Source organism: Phyllobates terribilis, unplaced genomic scaffold (genome assembly GCF_046119375.1).
Source record: "Phyllobates terribilis strain yellow unplaced genomic scaffold, ASM4611937v1 Scaffold_7__3_contigs__length_470593459, whole genome shotgun sequence".
NCBI classification, from domain to species: domain Eukaryota; kingdom Metazoa; phylum Chordata; class Amphibia; order Anura; family Dendrobatidae; genus Phyllobates; species Phyllobates terribilis.
This window is the reverse complement of record NW_027362767.1, coordinates 223,470,551-223,495,245: the sequence shown is the minus strand read 5'-3', so window position 1 is coordinate 223,495,245 and position 24,695 is coordinate 223,470,551. Positions and strand designations below refer to the sequence as shown.

Below are 24,695 nucleotides of genomic sequence, written 5' to 3'. Positions count from 1 at the left end.
TTGGGTGCAGAACAATTCAGAAGCCAATATGACGCGCCCCTGGGCCTGTGTCGCGCTGCGTTGCGCACGCGGGAGCTTACCCGGAGCCGGATCTGTTTAGGGTTGTAGTCTCGTGGCGGTGACCCGGTCCGTGCCCAGGGAGTCAAACTGAACGGCAGTCTGTTAGCGGTAGAAAATGGTTGATGACTACGCCACCCGTTGAATGCAGCCAGGGGGCTGCTGCTGCAGGGCAGACCGCTGAGGCCGGTGGAAGGATGGTGCAGCGTGATAGTATAACCCCCAACGGGAGGGGTATGGCCTCAGGGCAGCCGACGTGGATGATGGGGGTAGCAGGAACCACTCAGAGACGGTATGGTAGCGTTCAGGGTCTTTACTGGTAACAACGATAGACCCTCCCGGAGTACTTGCTAGCGAACGGGGCCTGGTCAGTCCTTGAGCAGATGGGATCTCCCCTGGCCAGGCGTAGTTGTAGGCCTCCCAAGCTGACTGTACTCTTCTGGCTACCTTGCTAGAAGCTGATGTAAGTAGCCCACGTCCCTGAGTGTACCGTGTGGTGCTCACCCGTATGGCCGGTGACTCGGGGCCTTCTAATGGCTTCCGCTCCACGATGGCGGTGCTGGTCCCACGCGTGTGACCGGGCCTTCGGGCTTCTGGGCCAGGGGACCTGAAATCCCCTGCCTGACGGATTCTGCTGCTGGGTAGAAGTTAGTCCCCACAGCCTCGGACTCCGGGTCCGGTAAAGAATCTTCTTAGTCAGGGCGAGCTCTTTAGCTGCCAGCCCCTGACTCCTTGTGACTCTGCTGCTTCCTATGCTGCTCTTGTCTCTACTCTTCCTGGACTCACTAACTCTGCCTCAGCCCCGGGTTTATACAGGGGAAGTTCTTCCCCTCCCAAGGCTGGGCAGGAGGTGTGGCATGCACAGGATCCCTGACCAAAGGACCTCCCACCTGCTCTCAGACGTAATATCTCTATCACTGTGACAACCAGACCCCTGGGGTGTCACACTCCCCCCTAGTGAAATTTAGTACTCCGGGACTAAACACTTTTTAGAAAAATATAACAAGGTATATCAAAGAACAATAAAATACAATAAGGAAACACAATAAGATGGTCACGGATGTCCGCAACCGGGTGCAGTCTTTGAAGAAAAGCAAAGGTGTCCATTTCACCAACACAGGGAGACGTAACCAGGTAGGGGTCTGTCCTACCCCGAGTCCTTAACAGTCTCTAGTCCATCCTGGGTTACGCTCCAACTATATACAAAGGATTCCCGGTAAATCCACCGAAGACTCCTAAAAACAACTAGAAACACAAAATTACACACAAGCAACAATAAACAGGTAAACATTGTAAAACAACTTAAACATTTAGATCCTCCAACGTGCGGGTAACTGGCCTCTAGTGGCCCTAGTGGACCTACGGAGCTGACTGTCTGGCCCTGAACTACAGGGTGTAGGAGCTGTCAAGGGTAAACTGGGCAGCTGTCTACCGGCTCTTTGTCTCACTAGGGGTACGGCAGGCTCACTATAAGCAGAGGGTGGATTCTCCTGTTCCGCTTGGGTGGAGTCTTCTGCCTCCTGGACCGGCTGCTCTTCCAGCTCTACCCGTTGCTCCGTAGGTTCTTGGGATGATGGTTGGAGGAAGGTGAGTACGGGTACCACAACTGCACCATTGACTTGAGTCCAAGACCGAGGGAAGTCCCCGAGCACGGTACTAACCATATCTTCCCTTTCTTCCACGGGTCGATGGTCTTCCTGTTCCTCCTCAGGGTTCCTCAGTTGTTCGGGGCACTTCTTCAGGTGGTCCCGGGATACAATGGCTGTGGTTTCCCCTCCGTCTTTACTGATGGTACAGACCTTCGGGTTCTCGTGGCTTGAGGGCAGTACGGTGTACGGGTCCTTCTCCCACTGGTCGTCCAACTTGTGGAGCCGTCTCTTCCTCTTCAAGACCTGCTCTCCGGGTACCAGGGGAACAGCGGGAGCATACTGGTTGTAAGTCTTCTCTTGTCTTTCCCTAGCCTGACAGAGACTTCGCTCCACGCTCTCCTGTACTTTCCGGTACTGCTGCTGCCTCTCTGTGTCCCAGTCTGTTTCTGGTGAAGTGTCCTCGGGCGTCAGGACTCCCATTTCCAGGTCAACAGGTAACTTACCAGGTCTTGCCCTCATTAGGTAAGCCGGGGTACAGTTGGTGGAACCTACCGGGATGTGGTTGTATAGGTCCACCAGATCGGGCAACTTCTCAGGCCACAGACTGCGTTCTTCCAGGGGCAACGTTTTTAGAAGATCCATTACCACCTGGTTCATTTTCTCACAAAGTCCATTAGTTTGCGGATGGTAGGGTGTCGTCCTTATCTTCCGGCAGCCATACAGATTGCAGAATTCCTGGAAGACCTCCGCTTCAAAGGCAGGTCCCTGGTCCGTCAGCACTTGGTCCGGGTACCCGTGTGGACGGCAAAAGTGCTGCTGGAAGGCTCTAGCTGCTGTTCGAGCCGTTAAGTCCTTGACGGGGACGACAACCAGAAACCGGGAGTAATGATCCACGATGGTTAACGCGTAGACGTAGCCACTTCTGCTGGGGGTCAGTTTTACATGATCCAAGGCTACCAGTTCCAACGGTTGCCGGGTGACGATGGACTGCAGGGGAGTCTTCTGGCTGGCCCGGTCCTTCCTTCTCAGATTGCACGGGCCACAGTCTCTGCACCACTTCTCGATGGTTCCCCTCATGCCTACCCAGTGGAACCGCTCGCGCAGCAGGAACTCCAGCTTTTTCCACCCGAAGTGTCCAGCTCCGTCGTGGTATGCCTCCATCACCATGGCTGCGTCTCTTCGTGGCACCACTACTTGCCAGAGTAGTTCATGCGTCCTGGAGTTAACCATTCTGCGGCACAACTTCCCCTTGTAAAGGAACAGTCGACTCTTCTCTGCCCATAGTTGTTTGGCTTCCTCTGGAGCGTCTGATTCCAGGCTAGCCTCCGGGCGAGTCAGCATCTCCTTCACCAGTCGGACGGCAGGGTCGCTGTCTTGCGTTTCCGCCCAGTTGTAGTGAGGTAAGGGGTTCAACGTAGCAGCCTGCTTACTCCTTACCTGGTGGGAATACTGGATAGTCCCATGACGGTGGAACGCAGGGAGTTCAACTTCTTCCAGTCCCTCCGGATCTTCTCCTCCGTCCGGCAGGTTGGGCATCCTGGACAGGGCGTCCGCGTTGGTATTGGAGCGCCCTGCCCGGTATTTAATTGTGAACTCGTAGTTGGACAGACGGGCCATCCACCTCTGCTCCAGGGCACCGAGTCTTGCCGTGTCCAGGTGTGTCAGCGGGTTGTTATCCGTGTATACGGTGAACCGGGAAGAAGCGAGGTAATGCTTAAAGCGCTCGGTGACTGCCCATACCACGGCCAGGAACTCTAGCTTAAATGAGCTATAATTCTCGGGATTCCTTTCGGTGGGTCGCAGTTTTCGGCTGGCATAGGCGATTACTCGCTCTTTCCCCTGCTGAATCTGGGACAGTACGGCTCCTAGCCCGACGTTACTGGCGTCGGTGTAGAGGATGAAGGGCTGGCTATAGTCCGGATACGCCAAGATTTCATCCCCCGTGAGGGCCATCTTCAGCTGGCGGAAGGACTCTTCCTCTAGCTCTTCCCATTTGAAGGGCGGCTTCTGGTTCTTGGCCTTCCGGGACTGGCCTATCAGGAGGTCCTGCATAGGCGCCGCCTTTTTGGTGAAACCGGGAATAAACCTTCGGTAGTAGCCTACCAACCCTAGGAACTGCCGCACTTCTTTTACGCTGGAAGGGCTTGGCCATCCTTTGATTGCGGTGATCTTATCGGGGTCGGGAGCCACTCCGTCAGCGCTCACCACGTGTCCCAGGTATTGCACCTTTGGTTTCAGGAGGTGACACTTGGAGGGTTTCACCTTTAGGCCGTAACTCGCCAGAGCTTCGAACACCTCCGCCAGGTGTTTCAGGTGGTCCTCATAAGTTTTGGAGTATACGATGACATCGTCCAGGTACAACAGGACCGTCTCGAAGTTTCTGTGGCCCAGACAGCACTCCATTAATCGTTGGAAGGTTCCTGGGGCGTTGCAGAGTCCGAACGGCATGCAGGTGAACTCGCTAAGTCCCATCGGGGTGGTGAATGCGGTCTTCTCCCGGTCCGCCTCTGCTACAGGAACCTGCCAGTACCCGCTAGTGAGATCCAAGGTAGAGAAGAAGTTAGCAGATCTTAAAGCAGCCAATGACTCCTCTATCCTTGGTAAGGGGTACGCATCCTTGTGTGTGATACGGTTGATTTTCCGGTAATCTACACACATCCTCATGGTGTTGTCTTTCTTTTTGACTAAAACTAGTGGGGCTGCCCAGGGGCTACAGCTATCCCGGATTACCCCAGCCTCCTTCATGTCTCTAAGCATCCCCTTGGCGTGTTGGTAATGTGCAGGGGGTACGGGTCGATACCTCTCTTTTATGGGAGGATGATCTCCCGTGGGGATGCGGTGTTCTACCCCCTTGACTCGCCCGAAGTCTAACGGGTGTTTACTAAACACTCTCTCATACTCTTGAACCACCCGATAGACTCCTTGTTTCTGGTGTGAGGGAGTGGAGTCAGTACCCAGATGTAGTTGCTGACACCAGTCCTCCATGTCTTTCTTAGAGCCGTTACCTTCCTCCGGGTGAGATGGAGGCAAGGGTTCCACAGATTGTATAGAATTTTGATTAGTGGTATATAATTTGGCTAGCGTGGCATACCGGGGCAGGTACACTTCCCTCTCCCCGATATTTATTATGCGAACGGGCACCCTCCCATGGCGTACATTGACCACCCCCCGTGCTGTCAAAATGGTGGGCCTACTGTCTGAGTAAACTGGTTCTACCATTGCCTGGTAATCTCTACCTCTCAGACCAATAGCTGCCCGGCACCAAATCATCATTTCACTTTTTGGGGGCATGGCAATAGGAAAAGGGTCACACATTCTTACGCTACCAATCTCACCGCCGGAGAGTTCCACTTGTTGCCGTTGCATCAGTGCCCGGATCTCTTTCTGGAGCACCCGCTGCTCGCCGGAGCTGGCATTCTTGGCAACCTGCTGTAAAAGGAAAATCACCTCTGCAAGACAATTTTCAATTACATTAGTTCCTAGAGTTATTTTTGGGTGACTCTCATGTTTGTCAATATCTACAATGATCAGTCCCTGTGCGGCCAGTTCGACTCTACCAATTTTGATGGTCACCTCTTTAAATCCGATCTGTGGCACGGGCTGACCATTGCTGGCGATGATACTCAAGTCGTCGTCAGGGTAGCGGGTAATATCCGAGTCATTCCAGTACTGCTTGAAGAGCACGTACGGGATGGTGGTGACCTGTGACCCGGTGTCCAGTAGGGCACTCATGGGAATGCCATCCAGTACCACAGGCAAGACTGGACGTCCTCCCACATATCTGTCGCGCCAGTTCGATGGGCCTGGTGATCTTTTTCCTGGGGGTTGGCCCTCTACCCCAGGTTGTGCCCGTTTAAAGAACAGTACCTTTCCATATGTCCGGGTTGATTGCAGCGGCGGCAGATGGGTCGTCCGTCCTCGCTGTATCGGTCACTGGGTCTTCCTCTGGCCGGTGGGGTCCTCCTTGGTCGACGCCACGGGATGTCCTCCGGTCCGGATGCCAGCTGGATCTTCCCTGGAGTGGAAACCTGTAAAGACTGCACAGTTCGGGTTAGCGCAGCAACGCTTTTAGCTAGCTCTTGGACCTGATGGTGTAGGTCTGGAGCCGGGTCATTGTCCAAAGCCTGCGCATCAGCTCCCACAGGCCCTGCTGACAAGGGCGCCGCCTCCTGGTAGTAAGTGGTAGTGGGGCGTCTGTGGGTCACAACGCCACCTGGTGCCGGTTCTCGGAGCACCCGGATGGCTCTGTCCTTGAACTGTGCAAATTCTAGATGAGGGTCCTGTAAGGCCATTGCCCGCAACTGGGTGCGGTGGGCATTGCAATATAAACCCTCTATAAATTGTTCGGTCAACAGCCTGTCCTCGTTTCCCACTCCATTAGGGTCGGTCTGCTTAATGGCCCTCAGGGCCTCTTGTAGGTTGAGTGCATAGTCCCTTATACTCTCATGCGCTCGCTGCTTGCACCCGTAGAATCTAAGTTTAATCTCGGCTGAGGTGCGGGTATCAAAGGTGTCCTTCAGCCGGGTTAGTATCCCTGCGACAGTCTTCCTCCCAGGTGGCCAGGATTTTACTTCCCTTTTGGCTGCCCCAGTTAGTTGGGCCACCAGGATGCTCACTTTTTGCTCTTCTGTGAGGGGGTACACCTGGAAGAGGCTATCCAGCTTTTCTCTAAAGTCATGCAGGGTATGTGACTCCCCTGAGTACTGGGGTAGCCAAGCTGCTCCCGGGATATAGGGCATGGTGAAGGGCATAACTGCAACAGCGGTAGCGCTGGCGGGGGTTGAGGCAGTGGAGCTCTCCTCCGTATCCGACATCTTCCTCCCCCCTAGTGGACCGTGGCCTACCTTGCGATGATCCTGTTCCGTAGGCCGCGGCTCCGCAGTGGATCGTCAGGGTTGAGGACCTTCCGTCGCGCTCCTGTGACGTCGGCGTCTGCTGGGCTCCTTCCAGGACCTTACGCAACGTCCGGACGTGAGGCGGGGCTTCAGTTCTCGCGCGCTTTCGGAGTCCACGCCCCTCTTCTTCCCGCGCGGCGTCCTCAAGATGGCGTCCAATGGCGGGAAAACTCCACGGATGGCGGGAAGAAGGCTGAAGATGGCGCCGGATGGCGGGAATCTTCACCGATGGCGGGAATCTTCACCACTGGTAAGTTTGAACAGTCTTTGCTTTTCAGGCACGCAGTACCCGGTGGTTGCGGGCACGTGATCCTGCCGACTACGCCAAAATTGACGCGCCCCTGGGCCTGTGTCGTGCTGCGTTGCGCACGCGGGAGCTTACCCGGAGCCGGATCTGTTTAGGGTTGTAGTCTCGTGGCGGTGACCCGGTCCGTGCCCAGGGAGTCAAACTGAACGGCAGTCTGTTAGCGGTAGAAAATGGTTGATGACTACGCCACCCGTTGAATGCAGCCAGGGGGCTGCTGCTGCAGGGCAGACCGCTGAGGCCGGTGGAAGGATGGTGCAGCGTGATAGTATAACCCCCAACGGGAGGGGTATGGCCTCAGGGCAGCCGACGTGGATGATGGGGGTAGCAGGAACCACTCAGAGACGGTATGGTAGCGTTCAGGGTCTTTACTGGTAACAACGATAGACCCTCCCGGAGTACTTGCTAGCGAACGGGGCCTGGTCAGTCCTTGAGCAGATGGGATCTCCCCTGGCCAGGCGTAGTTGTAGGCCTCCCAAGCTGACTGTACTCTTCTGGCTACCTTGCTAGAAGCTGATGTAAGTAGCCCACGTCCCTGAGTGTACCGTGTGGTGCTCACCCGTATGGCCGGTGACTCGGGGCCTTCTAATGGCTTCCGCTCCACGATGGCGGTGCTGGTCCCACGCGTGTGACCGGGCCTTCGGGCTTCTGGGCCAGGGGACCTGAAATCCCCTGCCTGACGGATTCTGCTGCTGGGTAGAAGTTAGTCCCCACAGCCTCGGACTCCGGGTCCGGTAAAGAATCTTCTTAGTCAGGGCGAGCTCTGTAGCTGCCAGCCCCTGACTCCTTGTAATTCTGCTGTTTCCTATGCTGCTTCTCTTCTCCACTCTCCTTGTCTGACTCACCCTGCCTCAGCCCCGGGTTTATACAGGGGAAGTTCTTCCCCTCCCAAGACTGGGCAGGAGGTGTGGCATGCATAGGATTCCTGACCAAGAGACCTCCCACCTGCTCTCAGACGTAATATCTCTATCACTGTGACAACCAGACCCCTGGGGTGTCACAAATATATCCACGGAGTGGAGAAAAAAAAGATAAAAACAGTTTTATCAGCACCTCAACCCCTTTATGATGAAGTAGGCAGTTACAGATAAAAAACAGTAGTGAAAAATGTTTAAAGGGATTTTTCCAATCCATTATCTGGATATTTGGGGATCTCAATGCAATATCACAGTAAACGAAGACCAGTGGGAGACTTATCAGATGAGAATTGGGGCTTCAAAAACTGCATAGAAAAACCTGAATGTTGAAACAGGACTGGTTTGTTTTTCGAACGGGAACACGAGAGTGGATCTGCAGGGATGAGTATCACTTTTATTATTTGTAGCCCTTCAAAGTTGATCTGTCACCTGGGTTCTCAATGCAAACTGCATAAATTATTAAATAGATCTGTTAGTCTTGATGATGCTGGTGTATTTACCTTGAAAATCCATACCAGAATGCTGTTTAATCCGCTATGAGTTTTCTTGCCTGATATTAGAATGAGCAATCCAGTTATAAAATGCTCATCTTCATATCAGGATTATACAGTCACGTGGATTTTTCAAAGTTAGAACACCGGCATCAACAGGTCTGAGAAATCTATTTAATAATGTGTGCAGCTTGTATTGTGACAGATCCAATTTAGTCAGCGTCTTGACCTTGTCTATTGCTTTCCTGCATTCAATACATGTTTATGTGTCATTATCGTTGGTAAATGTCCCTTTTTTGTAAAATGATTGTTAACATTAAAGTACATAGTAATAATAAAGAATGTTCAGCTCAATTTTTCCATTTCTGTTACAGCGTTAAAGGGAATCTGTCAGTAGGTTTTTGCTATGTAATCTGAGACAAGATCAAAAATGAGATGTGCAAGGAGTAAATGGATCAAAAGTGATCAAGAAATCTTAATAATTTGTTAAAAAAGGGGAATAAATATCCGTCATAACAAACTTAGACAAGAATGGTGGGTGAGCCAAATGGAGAAAAATGACCCCAAGGATCAAAGAAATACAAGAGGACACCTGAGCAGAAGAATACATAACCCTTAATGTTTGTCACAAAATGAGTTACAAAAATATGAGTGACATAAAAACCATAATGTACAGTCAAAGGGTAAATTCATATTAATCCATTTAAAAGAGGGGGGAAAAATAATAAATAGAGGTGCCATTCAATAAATAATATAAAGTGCAAACAGTGCATATTATGATGAAGACAAGTATAGGCTCACCCACCAAACACCCGACGCGCGTTTCCACAATGCCCCTGATGAAGTCCCCATTGAAAGAGGACATTACTAGTGCGAGTCACGTTATGACTAACAGTCTGCTTTCCTCATCTACATGTCTCACACTGGTAACGACCGTTGTCATTTAAAATAGGCAGATTCTCAGGGAGATCTATGTCCGGCCCATAGATCTTAATGGCTCATTTACATATAAGAAAAATGTGGATTTCTCTGGAATAAGACATCGGATCGCAGTTATCAAGGTCTCGTTTTATTCAGCTTCCTATGCCCTACGTGCCCATATAGAAGGGTTGATCCTACTGACAGATTCCCTTGCTGTCGAGGAAGGGAATCTAGTCCAATCATATCATCAAGAAGTAAAACGTCAGCCCAGAAATAGATCTGAGTCTTAGATAATGCTGAAGTGATTTGTATTTGAGATCGAGTATCAAGAAAGCAGATATGGTCCTTAACAAGGTCCCCTGTGTGGTGAGGGTACCGGGCTAAGGATGAGCGATGGAGTCCAGGGCGAGTGCTGCTTCTCTCTCGTCACCACTAGGAGCGATTTAGTGATAAAACGGGAAGGAGTCTTGATTTCCGGCCAATATTCTGCTAAACCCCTCACTGTTCGCAGGCTGCAAACTGGCAACAGAGGGAAATATGGAGTCTTGCATCTGTCTTAAGTAATAGTGCATCATTTCATGAGCAGAATATCATTAGTAACACTGGTTTCCATCTGGTTTGATCTTCAGCACATCTACCAGACTGACTCTTCCTAACTGTTTTACTAATGTTTTGCCAGTCGTTGCTCTGGCTCCTTTTCCTTTTTGGACAGGATTCAGGTTTCTGTTTCCCATTGTAGACTCTCTCCACAGCGCTGTGATCTCCATCTCTCCTCTCATCTGTCTTCAGCACTTTGCTTGCGCCTCTGACCTGCAACTACTAAACTGTCACCAACTTCTACACCTCTTCTCTGGCCTGGGCCTGTGCTCTGTAACATGCAACTTGAAATATAGACGAGAAAATACCTCTTCTCGTACCTATAGAGAGCAGGGGAACGCGAGCTGGTCACCGATGGCATATACGACCAATGCCAGAGAACATTCCTGTGGGTAGTACCCCCAAAAAGAAAGAAAACTATTGTGCTTGCTAGTGTCACCTATGCCATCCTGGCGTCTCCAGGTCTTGTGTGGGACTGCAGTTCAACCCTATAAAATCAATGGAGCTGAGCTGCAATACCACGTACAGTTCAAAAAACAGGGGTGGAGCTGCTTTTTGGAGAAAGCAGACGGGTTCGTATAATCCTGGACCACCCATTTATAGTAGGGAAATCCGACACACATTAAAAATCGGATCTGATCCATTTTATGTCTCAATCCTTTATCAATGGAGTGCAAGCTTCGATGAGCCAGGATTTTTCCTACTTTTTAAGCAGGTTTTTCCCATTCTAAAAAGCATTGCTGCTTCAGTTGGTAGGAAACAATTCTCATGACCGGGTTCAGCGGCCGCGTGAGTAATCTATGGCCAATGGCTGGTATCCCTGAGAACCGCCTCTTGCCTGACAGCATCCGCGGCTCTTTTTTTGATTAGCTGGCCTGGCTCGACATCACATGTGCCTCACGCCTCAACAATCACATTGCACCAGGCCGACTAATCAAAAGAAGAGCCGCAAATACTGGCAGGTAAGAGACAGACATTACTGACCTGCAACCGTCCAAACGAAAGCTGGCACTCCCATCTTCTTAAGAGAATTGCTTCCATTGATCCAGTAGTATAAAAGACACAAAAAATGGCTGAACGCAACTGCACAAAAATTAAAAAGGCAGAAAAAAAATATCCACTGCGATTCCAGGCTACATGTTTCAGACCTGCATGATGCCGCTGATGCCAAGAAGTAGGAGGCAGTTTTCAGGGCTCCTGTCCGACAGCCACAGATTGCTGATGTGGGCAATGGACCGGATCCAGCGAATTGATTCACACCGGTATCTCCAAGTTTAATTTGTTTCTTAATGATGGTAAAATAATATCTAGATGTTACAGATCAGTGATATTTATCATGTTACCAAGTTCTTCTCTGTGCGTTCGCGCCAAGGACATTAAGTAGAACTGCTAATCTCAAGCCTGAAATATCATGTTTTCATCACAGGTCCGTCCCCCAAGGCCAAATGTGGCTCGCCGGCCCAAAAGTAACGCTATGGTGGAAAGCCGCAGGACATCGATCTCCAGCCCGGACCAGTAAGTGACCTCTGCGTTACAGGACCCATGCTCATTCACTTATTAACCTGAAATTTTAATGTAAAAAAAATCACTAAAATGATTAAATGTAAAAAATCACTAAAATAATACAAATCTGCTGCAGCCGAGTGAACAGTTTTGTTTTTAATTGCTTCATGCTGGGATTTCAGGCATTTTTAAAATACAGCAGCAACTTTTTTTTTTTTTTTTACGCCCTCCATGGATTATATTGAAAATGGGTTTGGATTACTCAGCTACAGGTGCCTGCAGGTTCAAACCATTGGCTAGTACAGGTGCAGTGTGGCCGGGAGAGGTGAAACACATGCAGCACCCTGGGATCAGCCACACCTGCAAAATCACCCCTTGAAAGGTCTTGTGCTCGCCCAGCAGATGTTGTGCGCCTCTCCTATTCATTAGAATAGGGCGCTTGCTTGATACCTGACCGACGCCATGTCCGAGTGCCTTCCGATACAGAAGTGAAAGGCGTATGATCAACTCTTTAGAGGCTTATTCCCATATTCATAGATGGATAGTATCAGATAGAGCTTCGAAATACAAGCACTTTTGCAATTTACCTCTTCTGAAAATTTGCAGCCGTTCTTGAGATATTAACACTTTTCTTTACAGCTCGTTGCCCAGGAAACCGACCACCGACAGCTAGATGAAAATAGGAGGGAACAGTGTGCTGAGTGATCCTGGCCAGCTTCAAAAACGGCGCTTACAAGCTCAATAGAAAAGAGCTTGTAAGCACTGTGCACGTTCTGCTGTCTAGCAGCGGTGGTCGGTCTCCATGGCAACGAGCTGTAAAACAAAAGTGTTAATATCTCAAGAATGGCTGAAAATTTTAATAAGCGGTAAATTGCAAAATTGCTTGTAGTTCCAAGAACTATCTGATTCATGAAGATGGGAATAATCCGTTATATCCTGCATTCAGGTGTGGTTAGGAATTGGATCGATGCACCCTGTATGCCCATCATGGAGCTCTGCCGTCTTGTACAGTGGGTTTGTATGTTGCCATTCCTCTACCCTAGAACTGGAGGTATCATCCGTATATACCGCTGTACTGAACTCCATAGCATTATGTAAGTGGTCTTGTTTGGTGACAGTCTCCACTTGCACGGTATTAGTGCACCCGTGTTGGGTCTTTTTCGTAGAAGCCGGGTATTGGCAACTTTCTCACGTCCATTTTTTGTCTTTCATAAAATACAATTTTTTTTATTCCATCCATCTTGCCTACTTTCATTAGTGCTCACTGGAGCAAGGTGTAGCTGGACCTTTTGGCTAATGCACAATGCAAGTTGTCATATCGCCATACCCATCTGATTTTGTGATCACAATACAAACTGAAGGTAGCAGTTTGCACAAAAGAATGAAAAATGCTAATTTCTTTGTATAAGGTGATTTCTTTTCACGGTCGCTCTTGAGGTTTTTTATTTTATTTTGGGAGATAGAAAAAGGAACATGGAACTCTACTGCCCTCTTGTGGTGTTAGATGGTACAATGCAGGGTCCAATCCCCTGAAAAATGTTAGGCTATTTTTTTTTTTTTTTTTTTTTTTTTAGTTTATACAGTTTTAGACTTTTTCACATTCTCTTGTTATTGAGTTTCCAAATCTCTGCATTACTTTAATAAATGATAATAAAAATCTTGTAAAAATATTAAAATATTTTAATATTATTATTTTATATCAAAATATTATGGCTGTATTTAAACATATAGGTAAGTGCTAATGGTTAGACATGATGCCCCGGGTGCTGCCGCTCCAGAGGACCAGCTGTGCATTCGGTTTAATGGCTTGTTCAGACGTAGCATTTTTACCAGTGTTAAGCGCAGAAAAAAAAGCAGCGTTTCGCAGTGACGCCAAAATGAATTAGATTTCTAACATCTCATTCACACAGTGCGTTTTTGCTTTTCTTGCGTTTTTTTTTTTTTCTTCTGTGGTGCATGCAGTTTCCTCATGAGATCAGAATGGCTTAGCAGAAATGATTTTTTCTGTATTTTTTGCTACCCCATATTGTACTGACAGAGACTCTGATTCCAGCGATGTATCACTTACTGGGCTTCTTGCTGTAGTTTTGATAAAATCAGAGTTTTCTCTGCTCCAGAGAACTACCAGTTATCTGAATGCTGAGCTGTGTATAACCCCGCCCTCACCACTAATTGGCTGCTTTCTGTGTATAACCCCGCTCACACCACTGATTGGCAGCTTTCTGTGTATAACCCCGCCCTCACCACTGATTAGCTGCTTTCTGTGTATAACCCCGCCCACACCACTGATTGGATGCTTTCTATGTATAACCTCGCCCTCACCACTAATTGGCTGCTTTCTGTGTATAACCCCGCCCTCACCACTGATTGGCAGCTTTCTGTGTATAACCTCACCCACACCACTGATTGGCTGCTTTCTGTGTATAACCTCGCCCTCACCACTGATTGGCTGGCTGCTTTCTGTGTATAACCCCGCCCACACCACTGGTTGGCAGCTTTCTGTGTATAACCCCGCCCACACCACTGATTGGCAGCTTTCTGTGTATAACCCCGCCCACACCACTGATTGGCTGCTTTCTGTGTATAACGCCGCCCAAACCACTGGTTGGCAGCTTTCTGTGTATAACCCCGCCCACACCACTGATTGGCTGCTTTCTGTGTATAACCCCGCCCACACCACTGATTGGCTGCTTTCTGTGTATAACCCCACCCTCACCACTGATTGGCTGCTTTCTGTGTATAACCCCTCCCACACCACTGATTGGCTGCTTTCTGTGTATAACCCCGCCCTCACCACTGATTGGCTGCTTTCTGTGTATAACCCCGCCCTCACCACTGATTGGCTGCTTTCTGTGTACACTCACTGGTGAGGGGTGGGGTTGCACTACCTGGCAGCAGACCAAGTAGTCCGCTAGTGATAATCTCCTGCTGATAAAACTGTAATTTTATCAAAATGACAGCAAGCAGCCCAGTAAGTGACACATCACTGGAATCGGGGTCTCTGCCTCTACATTATGCTGCTATCATATAAGGAGGCAAAAACCTGGTGACAGATTCCCTTTAAGTCAATGTCTAGCCCCTTTAGCAAGACGTGTAACACGGCATGAGCAATGACCCTAAAATATTGGGCCCCCCCTCGTACAAACGACCATTGGTAAAGGATGAGACCCTCTTTGTTGCCGGCCCCTGCAGTAACTGCGTTCTCGCCTCCGGAGTGTATTAGTAGTGTGAGATGTATGATGATTACTACCAGATCGCCTCTGATACACCAGCAGTCGTATTCTCTTGCGAGGGGTGTTTATTACAGTCCCTTAGTCAATATTTGTTCATGTACAGATCCGTCATTCTCACAATTCCTCCATCCTCTCATTATATTCGCCGGCTCATTTACATGTCAATTAAATTTGAAATATCTCCATTTGTCAGCAATTCCTGGTCCTGACCACAGTGATGTGAGGCAGGCCTGTCCGTGATTTCTCACCATGTCTATCCTCCTCATTAAAAATAAACCCATGCACTTGTAATAATGCACACAGGCTCCGCGCTACCCGCGGCTATTGCAGGATGTGTGTCTGACATGGTATTTAAAAAGAAGCAAGCTGTCACCAGTGTCACGTGCAGGTGTTAACACAAGGGGAACCAAATGTGCCGTGCATTACCGGCAGTGGTCCTGATCAATGATGAGGAGAGCTTGACATACCGTATTTTGAGCCTCAACAAAGCAAAATCTCAATTATCTTCAATGGCAGAGGAATTTATACATCTTCAAGGGTTTTAAAAATTATGCACAATGAAAAGCGTAAAGTGTGTAGTAGGAGAAGAGCATTCAGTGAGCACGATTGTGACCCGAGCAACCTGCTCCTGGCCTTGCTCATTTGTGGGGCAGAATTTTCTTTGCATCCTACAATTTTCATTGACATTGCACTGTTCTTTAAAAATAGTAAAAATAAAATAAAAAAGCATATACATATGTGTTTGTGTGTTTGTGTACAGTTAGGTCCATATATATTTGGACAGAGACAACATTTTTCTAATTTTGGTTCTAGACATTACCACAATGAATTTTAAACAAAACAATTCAGATGCCGTTGAAGTTCAGACTTTCAGCTTTCATTTGAGGGTATCCACATTAAAATTGGATGAAGGGTTTAGGAGTTTCAGCTCCTTAACATGTGCCACCCTGTTTTTAAAGGGACCAAAAGTAATTGGACAATTGACTCCAAGGCGATTTCATGGACAGGTGTGGGCAATCCCTTCATTATGTCATTCTCAATTAAGCAGATAAAAGGCCTGGAGTTGATTTGAGGTGTGGTGCTTGCATTTGGAAGGTTTTGCTGTGAAGTAAACATGCGGTCAAAGGAGCTCTCCATGCAGGTGAAACAAGCCATCCTTAAGCTGCAAGAACAGAAAAAAACCATCCGAGAAATTGCTACAATATTAGGAGTGGCAAAATCTACAGTTTGGTACATCCTGAGAAAGAAAGAAAGCACAGGTGAACTCATCAATGCAAAAAGACCTGGGCACCCACGGAAGACAACAATGGTGGATGATCGCAGAATAATCTCCATGGTGAAGAGAAACCCCTTCACAACAGCCAACCAAGTGAACAACACTCTCCAGGAGGTAGGCTTATCAATATCCAAATCTACCATACAGAGAAGACTGCATGAAAGTAACTACAGAGGGTTCACTGCACGATGCAAGCCACTCATAAGCATCAAGAATAAAAAGCCTAGACTGGACTTTGCTAAAAAACATCTAAAAAAGCCAGCACAGTTCTGGAAGAACATTCTTTGGACAGATGAAACCAAGATCAACCTCTACCAGAATGATGGAAAGAGAAAAGTATGGCGAAGGCGTGGTACAGCTCATGATCCAAAGCATACCACATGATCTGTAAAACACGGCGGAGGCAGTGTGATGGCTTGGGCATGCATGGCTGCCAGTGGCACTGGGTCACTAGTGTTTATTGATGATGTGACACAGGAAAGAAGCAGCCGAATGAATTCTGATGTAGTCAGAGCCATACTGTGTGCTCAGATCCAGCCAAATGCAGCCAAACTGATTGGTTGTCGTTTCATACTACAGATGGACAATGACCCAAAACATAAAACCAAAGCAACCCAGGAGCTTATTAAAGCAAAGAAGTGGAATATTCTTGAATGGCCAAGTCAGTCACCTGATCTCAACCCAATTGAGCATGCATTTCACTTGTTAAAGACTAAACTTCAGACAGAAAGGCCCACAAACAAACAGCAACTGAAAACCACCGCAGTGAAGGCCTGGCAGAGCATCAAAAAGGAGGAAACACAGAGTCTGGTGATGTCCATGAGTTCAAGACTTCAGGCAGTCATTGCCAACAAAGGGTTTTCAACCAAGTACTAGAAATGAACATTTCATTTACAATTATTTAATCTGTCCAATTACTTTTGGTCCCTTTAAAAACAGGGTGGCAAATGTTAAGGAGCTGAAACTCCTAAACCCTTCATCCAATTGTAATGTGGATACCCTCAAATGAAAGCTGAAAGTCTGAACTTCAACTGCATCTGAATTGTTTTGTTTAAAATTCATTGTGGTAATGTCTAGAACCAAAATTAGAAAAATGTTGTCTCTGTCCAAATATATATGGACCTAACTGTGTGTGTGTGTGTGTGTGTGTGTATATATATATATATATATATATATATATATATATATATATATATATATACACAGTTGTCCTTGGCTGGGTGAAGCCATTTATTGTCAAACTACTGTGCTTTCTCTCTTTAAATCTTAATGACAAAAGTTCACATACCCCAGTTCTTAATACCGTGTATTGTCCCCTCTAACATCAATGACAGCTTGAAGTCTTTTGTGGTAGTTGTGGATGAGGTTCTTTATTTTCTCAGATGGTAAAGCTGCCCATTCTTCTTGGCAAAAAGCCTCCAGTTCCTGTAAATTCCTGGGCTGTCTAGCATGAACTGCGCGCTTGAGATCTCCCCAGAGTGGCTCAATGATATTGAGGTCAGAACAGTGAGATGGCCACTCCAGAACCTTCACTTTGTTCTGCTGTAGCCAATGACAGGTCGACTTGGCCTTGTGTTTTGGATCGTTGTCGTGTTGGAACGTCCAAGTACGTCCCATGTGCAGCTTCCGGGCTGATGAGTGCAAATTTGCCTCCAGTATTTGCTGATAACGTGCTGCATTCATCTTTCCTTCAACTTTTACCAAGTTTCCTGTACCTTTGTAGCTCCCACATCCCCAAAACATCAGCGATCCACCTCCGTGCTTTACTGTTGGAATGGTGTTCCTTTCATCATAGGCCTTGATGACCTCTCTCCAAGTGTAACGTTTATGGTTGTGGCCAAAAAGTTCAGTTTTGGTCTCATCACTCCAAATGACCTTATTCCAGAAGTTTTGAGGCTTGTCTCTGTGCTGTTTGGCATATTGTAGGCGAGATACTTTGTGGCATTTGCGCAGTAATGGCTTTCTTCTGGCGACTCGACCATGCAGCCTATTTTTCTTCAAGTGCCTCCTTATTGTGCATCTTGAAACAGCCACTCCGCTAGTTTTCAGAGAGTCCTGAATTTCAGCTGATGTTATTTGTGGGTTTTTCTTTGCATCCCAAACAATTTTCCTGGCAGTTGTGGCCAAAATTTTTGTTGGTCTACCTGACTGTGGTTTGGTTTTTTCAGAGCCTCTGATTTTCCATTTGTTAATCACAGTTTGAATGCTGCTGACTGGCATTATCAATTCCTTGGATATTTTTTTGTATCCCTTTCCTGTGTTATACAGTTCAACTACCTTTTCCCGTAGGTCCATTGACAATTCTTTTGCTTTTCCCATGACTCACAATCCAGAAACATCAGTGGCTGGATGAAAGATGCAAGAGTCTGTCTGGATCCCAGAAACTCACTCTGCTTTTATGCACACACACTGATTACAAGCAAACAGGTCACAGGTGAGGATGTTACCTTTAGTAGCCATTCAAACCCATCTGTGTCAAATTGTGTGCATGTTATCAGGCCCAAATCACCAGGGTATGTGAACTTTTGATCAGGGTCATTAAGATTTAAAAAGAGAAAACAAGTTTGACAATAAACAGCTTCACCCAACCAATAACCATGAAAGGAGAAAAAGTTTTTTGTTATCATTCATATTCTCTGAAACAAGGCCAAGAAAGGAAAAATTCTGCCGGGGTATGTAAAATTTTGAGCACAACTGTATATACAGTGGGTACGGAAAGTATTCAGACCCCTTTAAACTTTTCACTCTGTGTCATTGCAGCCATTTGGTAAATTCTAAAAAGTTCATTTTTTTCTCATTACAGTACACTCTGCACCCCATCTTGACTGAAAAAAAAACAGAAATGTAGAAATTTTTGCAAATTTATTAAAAAAGATAAACTGAAATATTACATGGTCATAAGTATTCAGACCCTTTGCTCAGACACTCATATTTAAGTCACATGCTGTCCATTTCCTTGTGATCCTCCTTGAGATGGTTCTACTCCTTCATTGGAGTCCAGCTGTGTTTAATTAAACTGATAGGACTTGATTTGGAAAGGCGCACACCTGTCTATATAAGACCTCACAGCTCACAGTGCATGTCAGACCAAATGAGAATCATAAGCTCAAAGGAACTGCCCAAGGAGCTCAGAGACAGAATTGTGGCAAGGCACAGATCTGGCCAAGGTTACAAAAGAATTTCTGCATTACTCAAGGTTCCTAAGAGCACAGTGGCCTCCATAATCCTTAAATGGAAGAAGTTTGGGACCACCAGAAGTCTTCCTAGACCTGGCCGTCCTGCCAAACTGAGCAATAGTGGGAGAAGAGCCTTGGTGAGAGAATTAAAGAAGAACCCCAAGATCACTGTGGCTGAGCTCCAGAGATGCAGTAGGGAGATGGGTGAAAGGTCCACAAAGTCAACTATCACTGCAGCCCTCCACCGGTCAGGCCTTTATGGCAGAGTGGCCCTCCAGAAGCCTCTCCTCAGTGCAAGACATATGAAAGCCCGCATAGAGTTTGCTCAAAAACACTTGAAGGACTCCCAGACTATGAGAAATAATGATGAGACGAAGATAGAACTTTTTGGTGATAATTCTAAGCGGTATGTGTGGAGAAAACCAGGCACTGCTCATCCCCTGCCCAATACAATCCCAACAGTGAAACATGGTGGTGGCAGCATCATGCTATGGGGGTCTTTTTCAGCTGCAGAGACAGGACAACTGGTTGCCATTGAAGGAAACATGAATGCAGCCAAGTACAGAGATATCCTGGATGAAAACCTCTTCCAGAGTGCTCTGGACCTCAGACCTCAGACTTGGCCGAAGGTTCACCTTCCAACAAGACAATGACCCTAAGCACACAGCTAAAATAACAAAGGAGTGGCATCAGAACAACTCTGTGACCATTCTTGACTGGCCCAGCCAGAGCCCTGGCCTAAACCCAATTGAGCATCTCTGGAGAGACCTGAAAATGGCTGTCCACCAACGTTCACCATCCAACCTGATGGAACTGGAGAGGATCTGCAAGGAAGAATGGCAGAGGATCCCCATATCCAGGTGTGAAAAACTTGTTGCATCATTCCCAAGAAGACTCATAGCTGTACTAGCTCAAAAGGGGGCTTCTACCCAATACTGAGCAAAGGGTCTGAATACTTATGACCATGTGATATTTCAGTTTTTCTTTTTTAATAAATTTTCAAAACTTTCTACATTTCTGTTTTTTTCAGTCAAGATGGGGTGCAGAGTGTACATTAATGAGAAAAAAATGAACTTTTTAGAATTTACCAAATGGCTGCAATGAAACAAAGAGTGAAAAATTTAAAGGGGTCTGAATACTTTGCGTACCCCCTGTGTGTATGTATATATATATATATATATATCTTAATAATATGCATCTTTATTTTTATTTTCTTATTTTAAACGGTGCTTTTTTGGAACTACCTATTTAACACGATATGAAAAGTATCACTAGCCCAAGTACAAGAATTGATATTATATATGTATATATATATATATATATATATATATATATATGTATACACCTGTGTTAAAATATACAGATGCGTACATAGAAATCATGGGGCCAATAGCAGAAGTTGTAATTGGCCACACACCCCAAAAAATATATATATTTGTCAAGGTCACAGTAGAGCATATGTCACAACTTTGCAGCCCTTACAGAGTAATTTTCCTCCAACTGAAGCCCCTATATTGCCCTTTCATTGACCCCATAAAGTATGATGCCAACAAAAGTGTCACACAAATACTGTATGATACCCTCACAGTGAATTCCTCCACAGTACCCTCCCCATGCATAGTAGGATGACCTTATTGTACCCCACCTCAAGTCCCCTGGTAAAGTATGGTGACCCCAACACAGTATGATCCTCAAATTGTGACCCCCCACACAACCCCCCTGGCAGTATAATGGGCCTGAGGTGTGTGGGCCATTATACTGTATGTAGATACAGTATAATGGCCCACACACCTCACCACAATGTATAATGGCCCTCACTAGACCTCCAAACCGTATAATGGCTTTCACGCAGCCCTCTACACAGTATGATGGACACCACAAAAAACCTTCACACTGTATAATTGCTTGCATACACTATAATGGCACCCACATAGCCCTCCAAATATTAAAATCGCCCCACAGAGCCTTCCATATAGTATAATGGGGCTCATAGTCCTCCATACAGTATACTGCAAACCATAGTCCTCCATACAGTATAATACATCCCATAGTCCTCCATGCATGCACTCCCCATAGTCCTCCATATAGCATAATGCACTCCCCATAGTCCTCTATATAGCATAATGCACTCCCCATAGTCCTCCATATAATATAATGCACTCCCCATAGTCCTCCATATAGTATAATACTCTCCCCATAGTCCTCCATATAGTATAATACACCCCCCATAGTCCTCCATATAGTATAATACACTCCCCATTGTCCTCCATATAGTATAATGCACTCCCCATAGTCCTCCATATAGAATAATGCAATCCCCATAGTCCTCCATATAGTATAATGGACTCCCCATAGTCCTCCATATAGCATAATGCACTCCCCATAGTCCTCCATATAGCATAATGCACTTCCGTTAGTCCTCCATATAGTATAATGCACTCCCCATAGTCCTCCATATTGTATAATGCACTCCCCATACTCCTCCATATAGTATAATGGATTCCCCATAGTCCTCCATATAGCATAATGCACTCCCCATAGTCCTCCATATAGCATAATGCACTTCCGTTAGTCCTCCATATAGTATAATGCACTCCCCATAGTCCTCCATATAGAATAATGCACTCCCCATAGTCCTCCATATAGAATAATGCAATCCCCATAGTCCTCCATGTAGTATACTGAACTCCCCATAGTACTCCATATAGTATAATACACTCCCCATAGTCCTCCATATAGTATAATACACTCCCCATAGTCCTCCATATAGTATAATGCACTCCATAGTCCTCCATTTAGAATAATGCACTCCCCACAGTCCTCCATATAGAATAATACACTCCCCATCGTCCTCCATATAGTATACTTCACTCGCCATAGTCCTCCATATAGTATACTGAACTCCCCATCGTCCTCCATATAGTATAATACACTCCCCATAGTCCTCCATATAGTATAATGCCCCTCATAGTCCTCCATACAGTATAATGCACTCCCCATAGTCCTCCATATAGTATACTGCACTTCCCATAGTCCTCCATACAGTATAATGTACCCCATAGTCCTCCATATAGTATAATGCAGTCCCCATAGTCCTCCATATAGTATAATGCACTCCCTATAGTCCTCCATATAGTATAATACACTCCCCATAGTCCTCCATATAGTATATTACACTCCCCATAGTCCTCCATATAGTATACTGAACTCCCCATCGTCCTCGATATAGCATAATACACTCCCCATAGTCCTCCATATAGTATAATGCACCTTATAGTCCTCCATACAGTATAATGCACTCCCCATAGTCCTCCATATAGTATACTGCACTTCCCATAGTCCTCGATATAGCATAATACACTCCCCATAGTCCTCCATATAGTATAATGCACCTTATAGTCCTCCATACAGTATAATGCACTCCCCATAGTCCTCCATATAGTATACTGCACTTCCCATAGTCCTCCATATAGAATAATGCAATCCCCGTACTCCTCCATGTAGTATACTGAACTCCCCATAGTCCTCCATACAGTATAATGCACTCCCCATAGTCCTCTATACAGTAAATGCACTCTCAATAGTCCTCCATACAGTACACTGTGTGCAGAATTATTAGGCAAATGCGTATTTTGATCACATGATACTTTTTATACATGTTGTCCTACTCCAAGCTGCATAGTCTTGAGAACCAACTACCAATTAAGTAAATCTGGGGATGTGCATCTCTGTAATGAGGAGGGGTGTTGACTAATGACATCAACACCCTATACAAGGTGTGCTTAACTATTAGGCAACTTCCTTTCCTTTGGCAAAATGGGTCAGAAGAGAGATTTGACGGGCTCTGAAAAGTCCAAAATTGTGAGATGTCTTGCAGAGGGATGCAGCAGTCTTGAAATTTCCAAACTTTTGAAGCGTGATCAACGAGCAATCAAGCGTTTCATGGCAAATAGCCAACAGGGTCGCAAGAAGCGTGTTGGCCAAAAAAGGCGCAAAATAACTGCCCATGAATTGAGGAAAATCAAGCGTGAAGCTGCCAAGATGCCATTCACCACCAGTTTTACCATATTTCAGAGCTGCAACGTTACTGGAGTATCAAAAAGCACAAAGTGTGCGATACTCAGGGACATGGCCAAGGTAAGGAAGGCTGAAAAACGACCACCTTTGAACAAGAAACATAAGATAAAACGTCAAGAATGGGCCAAGAAATATCTTAAGACTAATTTTTCAAAGGTTTTATGGACTGATGAAATGAGAGTGACTCTTGATGGGCCAGATGGATGGGCCAGAGGCTGGATCAGTAAAGGGCAGAGCTCCACTCCGACTCAGACGCCAGCAAGGTGGAGGTGGGTACTGGTATGGGCTGGTATCATCAAAGATGAACTTCTGGGACCTTTTCAGGTTGAGGATGGAGTGAAGCTCAACTCCCAGACCTACTGCTAGTTTCTGGAAGACAACTTCTTCAAGCAGTGGTACAGGAAGAAGTCGGTATCGTTCAATAAAAACATGATTTTCATGCAGGACAGTGCTCCATCACATGCATCCAACTACTCCACAGCGTGGCTGGCCAGTAAAGGTCTAAAAGAAGAAAAAATAATGACATGGCCCCTTTTTCACCAGATCTGAACCCCATAGAGAACCTGTGGTCCATCATAAAATGTGAGATCTACAGGGAGGGAAAACAGTACACCTCTCGGAACAGTGTCTGGGAGGCTGTGGTGGCTGCTGCACGCAATGATGATCGAAAACAGATCAAGCAACTGACAGAATCTATGGATGGAAGACTGTTGAGTGTCATCATAAAGAAAGGTGGCTGTACTGATCACTAATTTTTTTGGTTTTTGTTTTTGCATGTCAGAAATGTTTATTTCTAAATTTTGTGCACTGATATTGGTTTACCTGGTGAAAATAAACAAGTGAGATGGGATTATATTTGGTTTTTATTAAGTTGCCTAATAATTCTGCACCGTAATAGTTACCTGCAGAAACAGATATCCTCCTAAGATAACCAAATCTAAAAAAAACCCACTCCAACTACCAAAAATATTAAGCTTGGATATTTATGAGTCTTTTGGGTTGATTGAGAACATAGTTGTTGATCAATAATAAAAATAATCCTCTAAAATACAACTTGTCTAAATTCTGCACACAGTGTATAATGCACTCCCCATAGTCCTCCATACAGTATAATGCACCCTCCATAGTCCTCCATACAGTATAATGCACCCTCCATAGTCCTCCATACAGTATAATGCACTCCCCATAGTCCTCCATACAGTATAATGCACCCTCCATAGTCCTCCATACAGTATAATGCACTCCCCATAGTCCTCCATACAGAATAATGGCCCCACATAGTCCTCCATACAGTATAATGGGCCCCACATAGTCCTCCATACAGTATAATGGCCCCACATAGTCCTCCATACAGAATAATGGGCCCCACATAGTCCTCCATACAGTATAATGGGCCCACATAGTCCTCCATACAGTATAATGGCCCCACATAGTCCTCCATACAGTATAATGGCCCCACATAGTCCTCCATACAGTATAATGCACCCTCCATAGTCCTCCATACAGTATAATGCACCCTCCATAGTCCTCCATACAGTATAATGCACTCCCCATAGTCCTCCATACAGTATAATGCACCTTCTTTGTCAGCTTACCCCCGTTCATTTTGGCTGCTCTAAAGCACACGTTCAGAAAGGAAATGTGTCTCCAGTACAGTGG

At 46.3% G+C, this 24,695-nt stretch overlaps 1 protein-coding gene across 4 annotated transcripts in view; it reads left to right on the top strand.

Moving 5' to 3' along the window:
• The window catches only part of DENND1A (DENN domain containing 1A), a 754,510-nt gene that overhangs the window by 722,459 nt on the left and 7,356 nt on the right, over positions 1 to 24,695 (top strand). For all 4 annotated transcript variants that reach the window (XM_073639759.1, XM_073639756.1, XM_073639757.1 and 1 more), the window contains one exon: positions 11,198 to 11,286. In XM_073639759.1, coding sequence (XP_073495860.1) covers positions 11,198 to 11,286 — 89 coding nt within the window. The remainder of the gene's footprint in view (positions 1 to 11,197; positions 11,287 to 24,695) is intronic.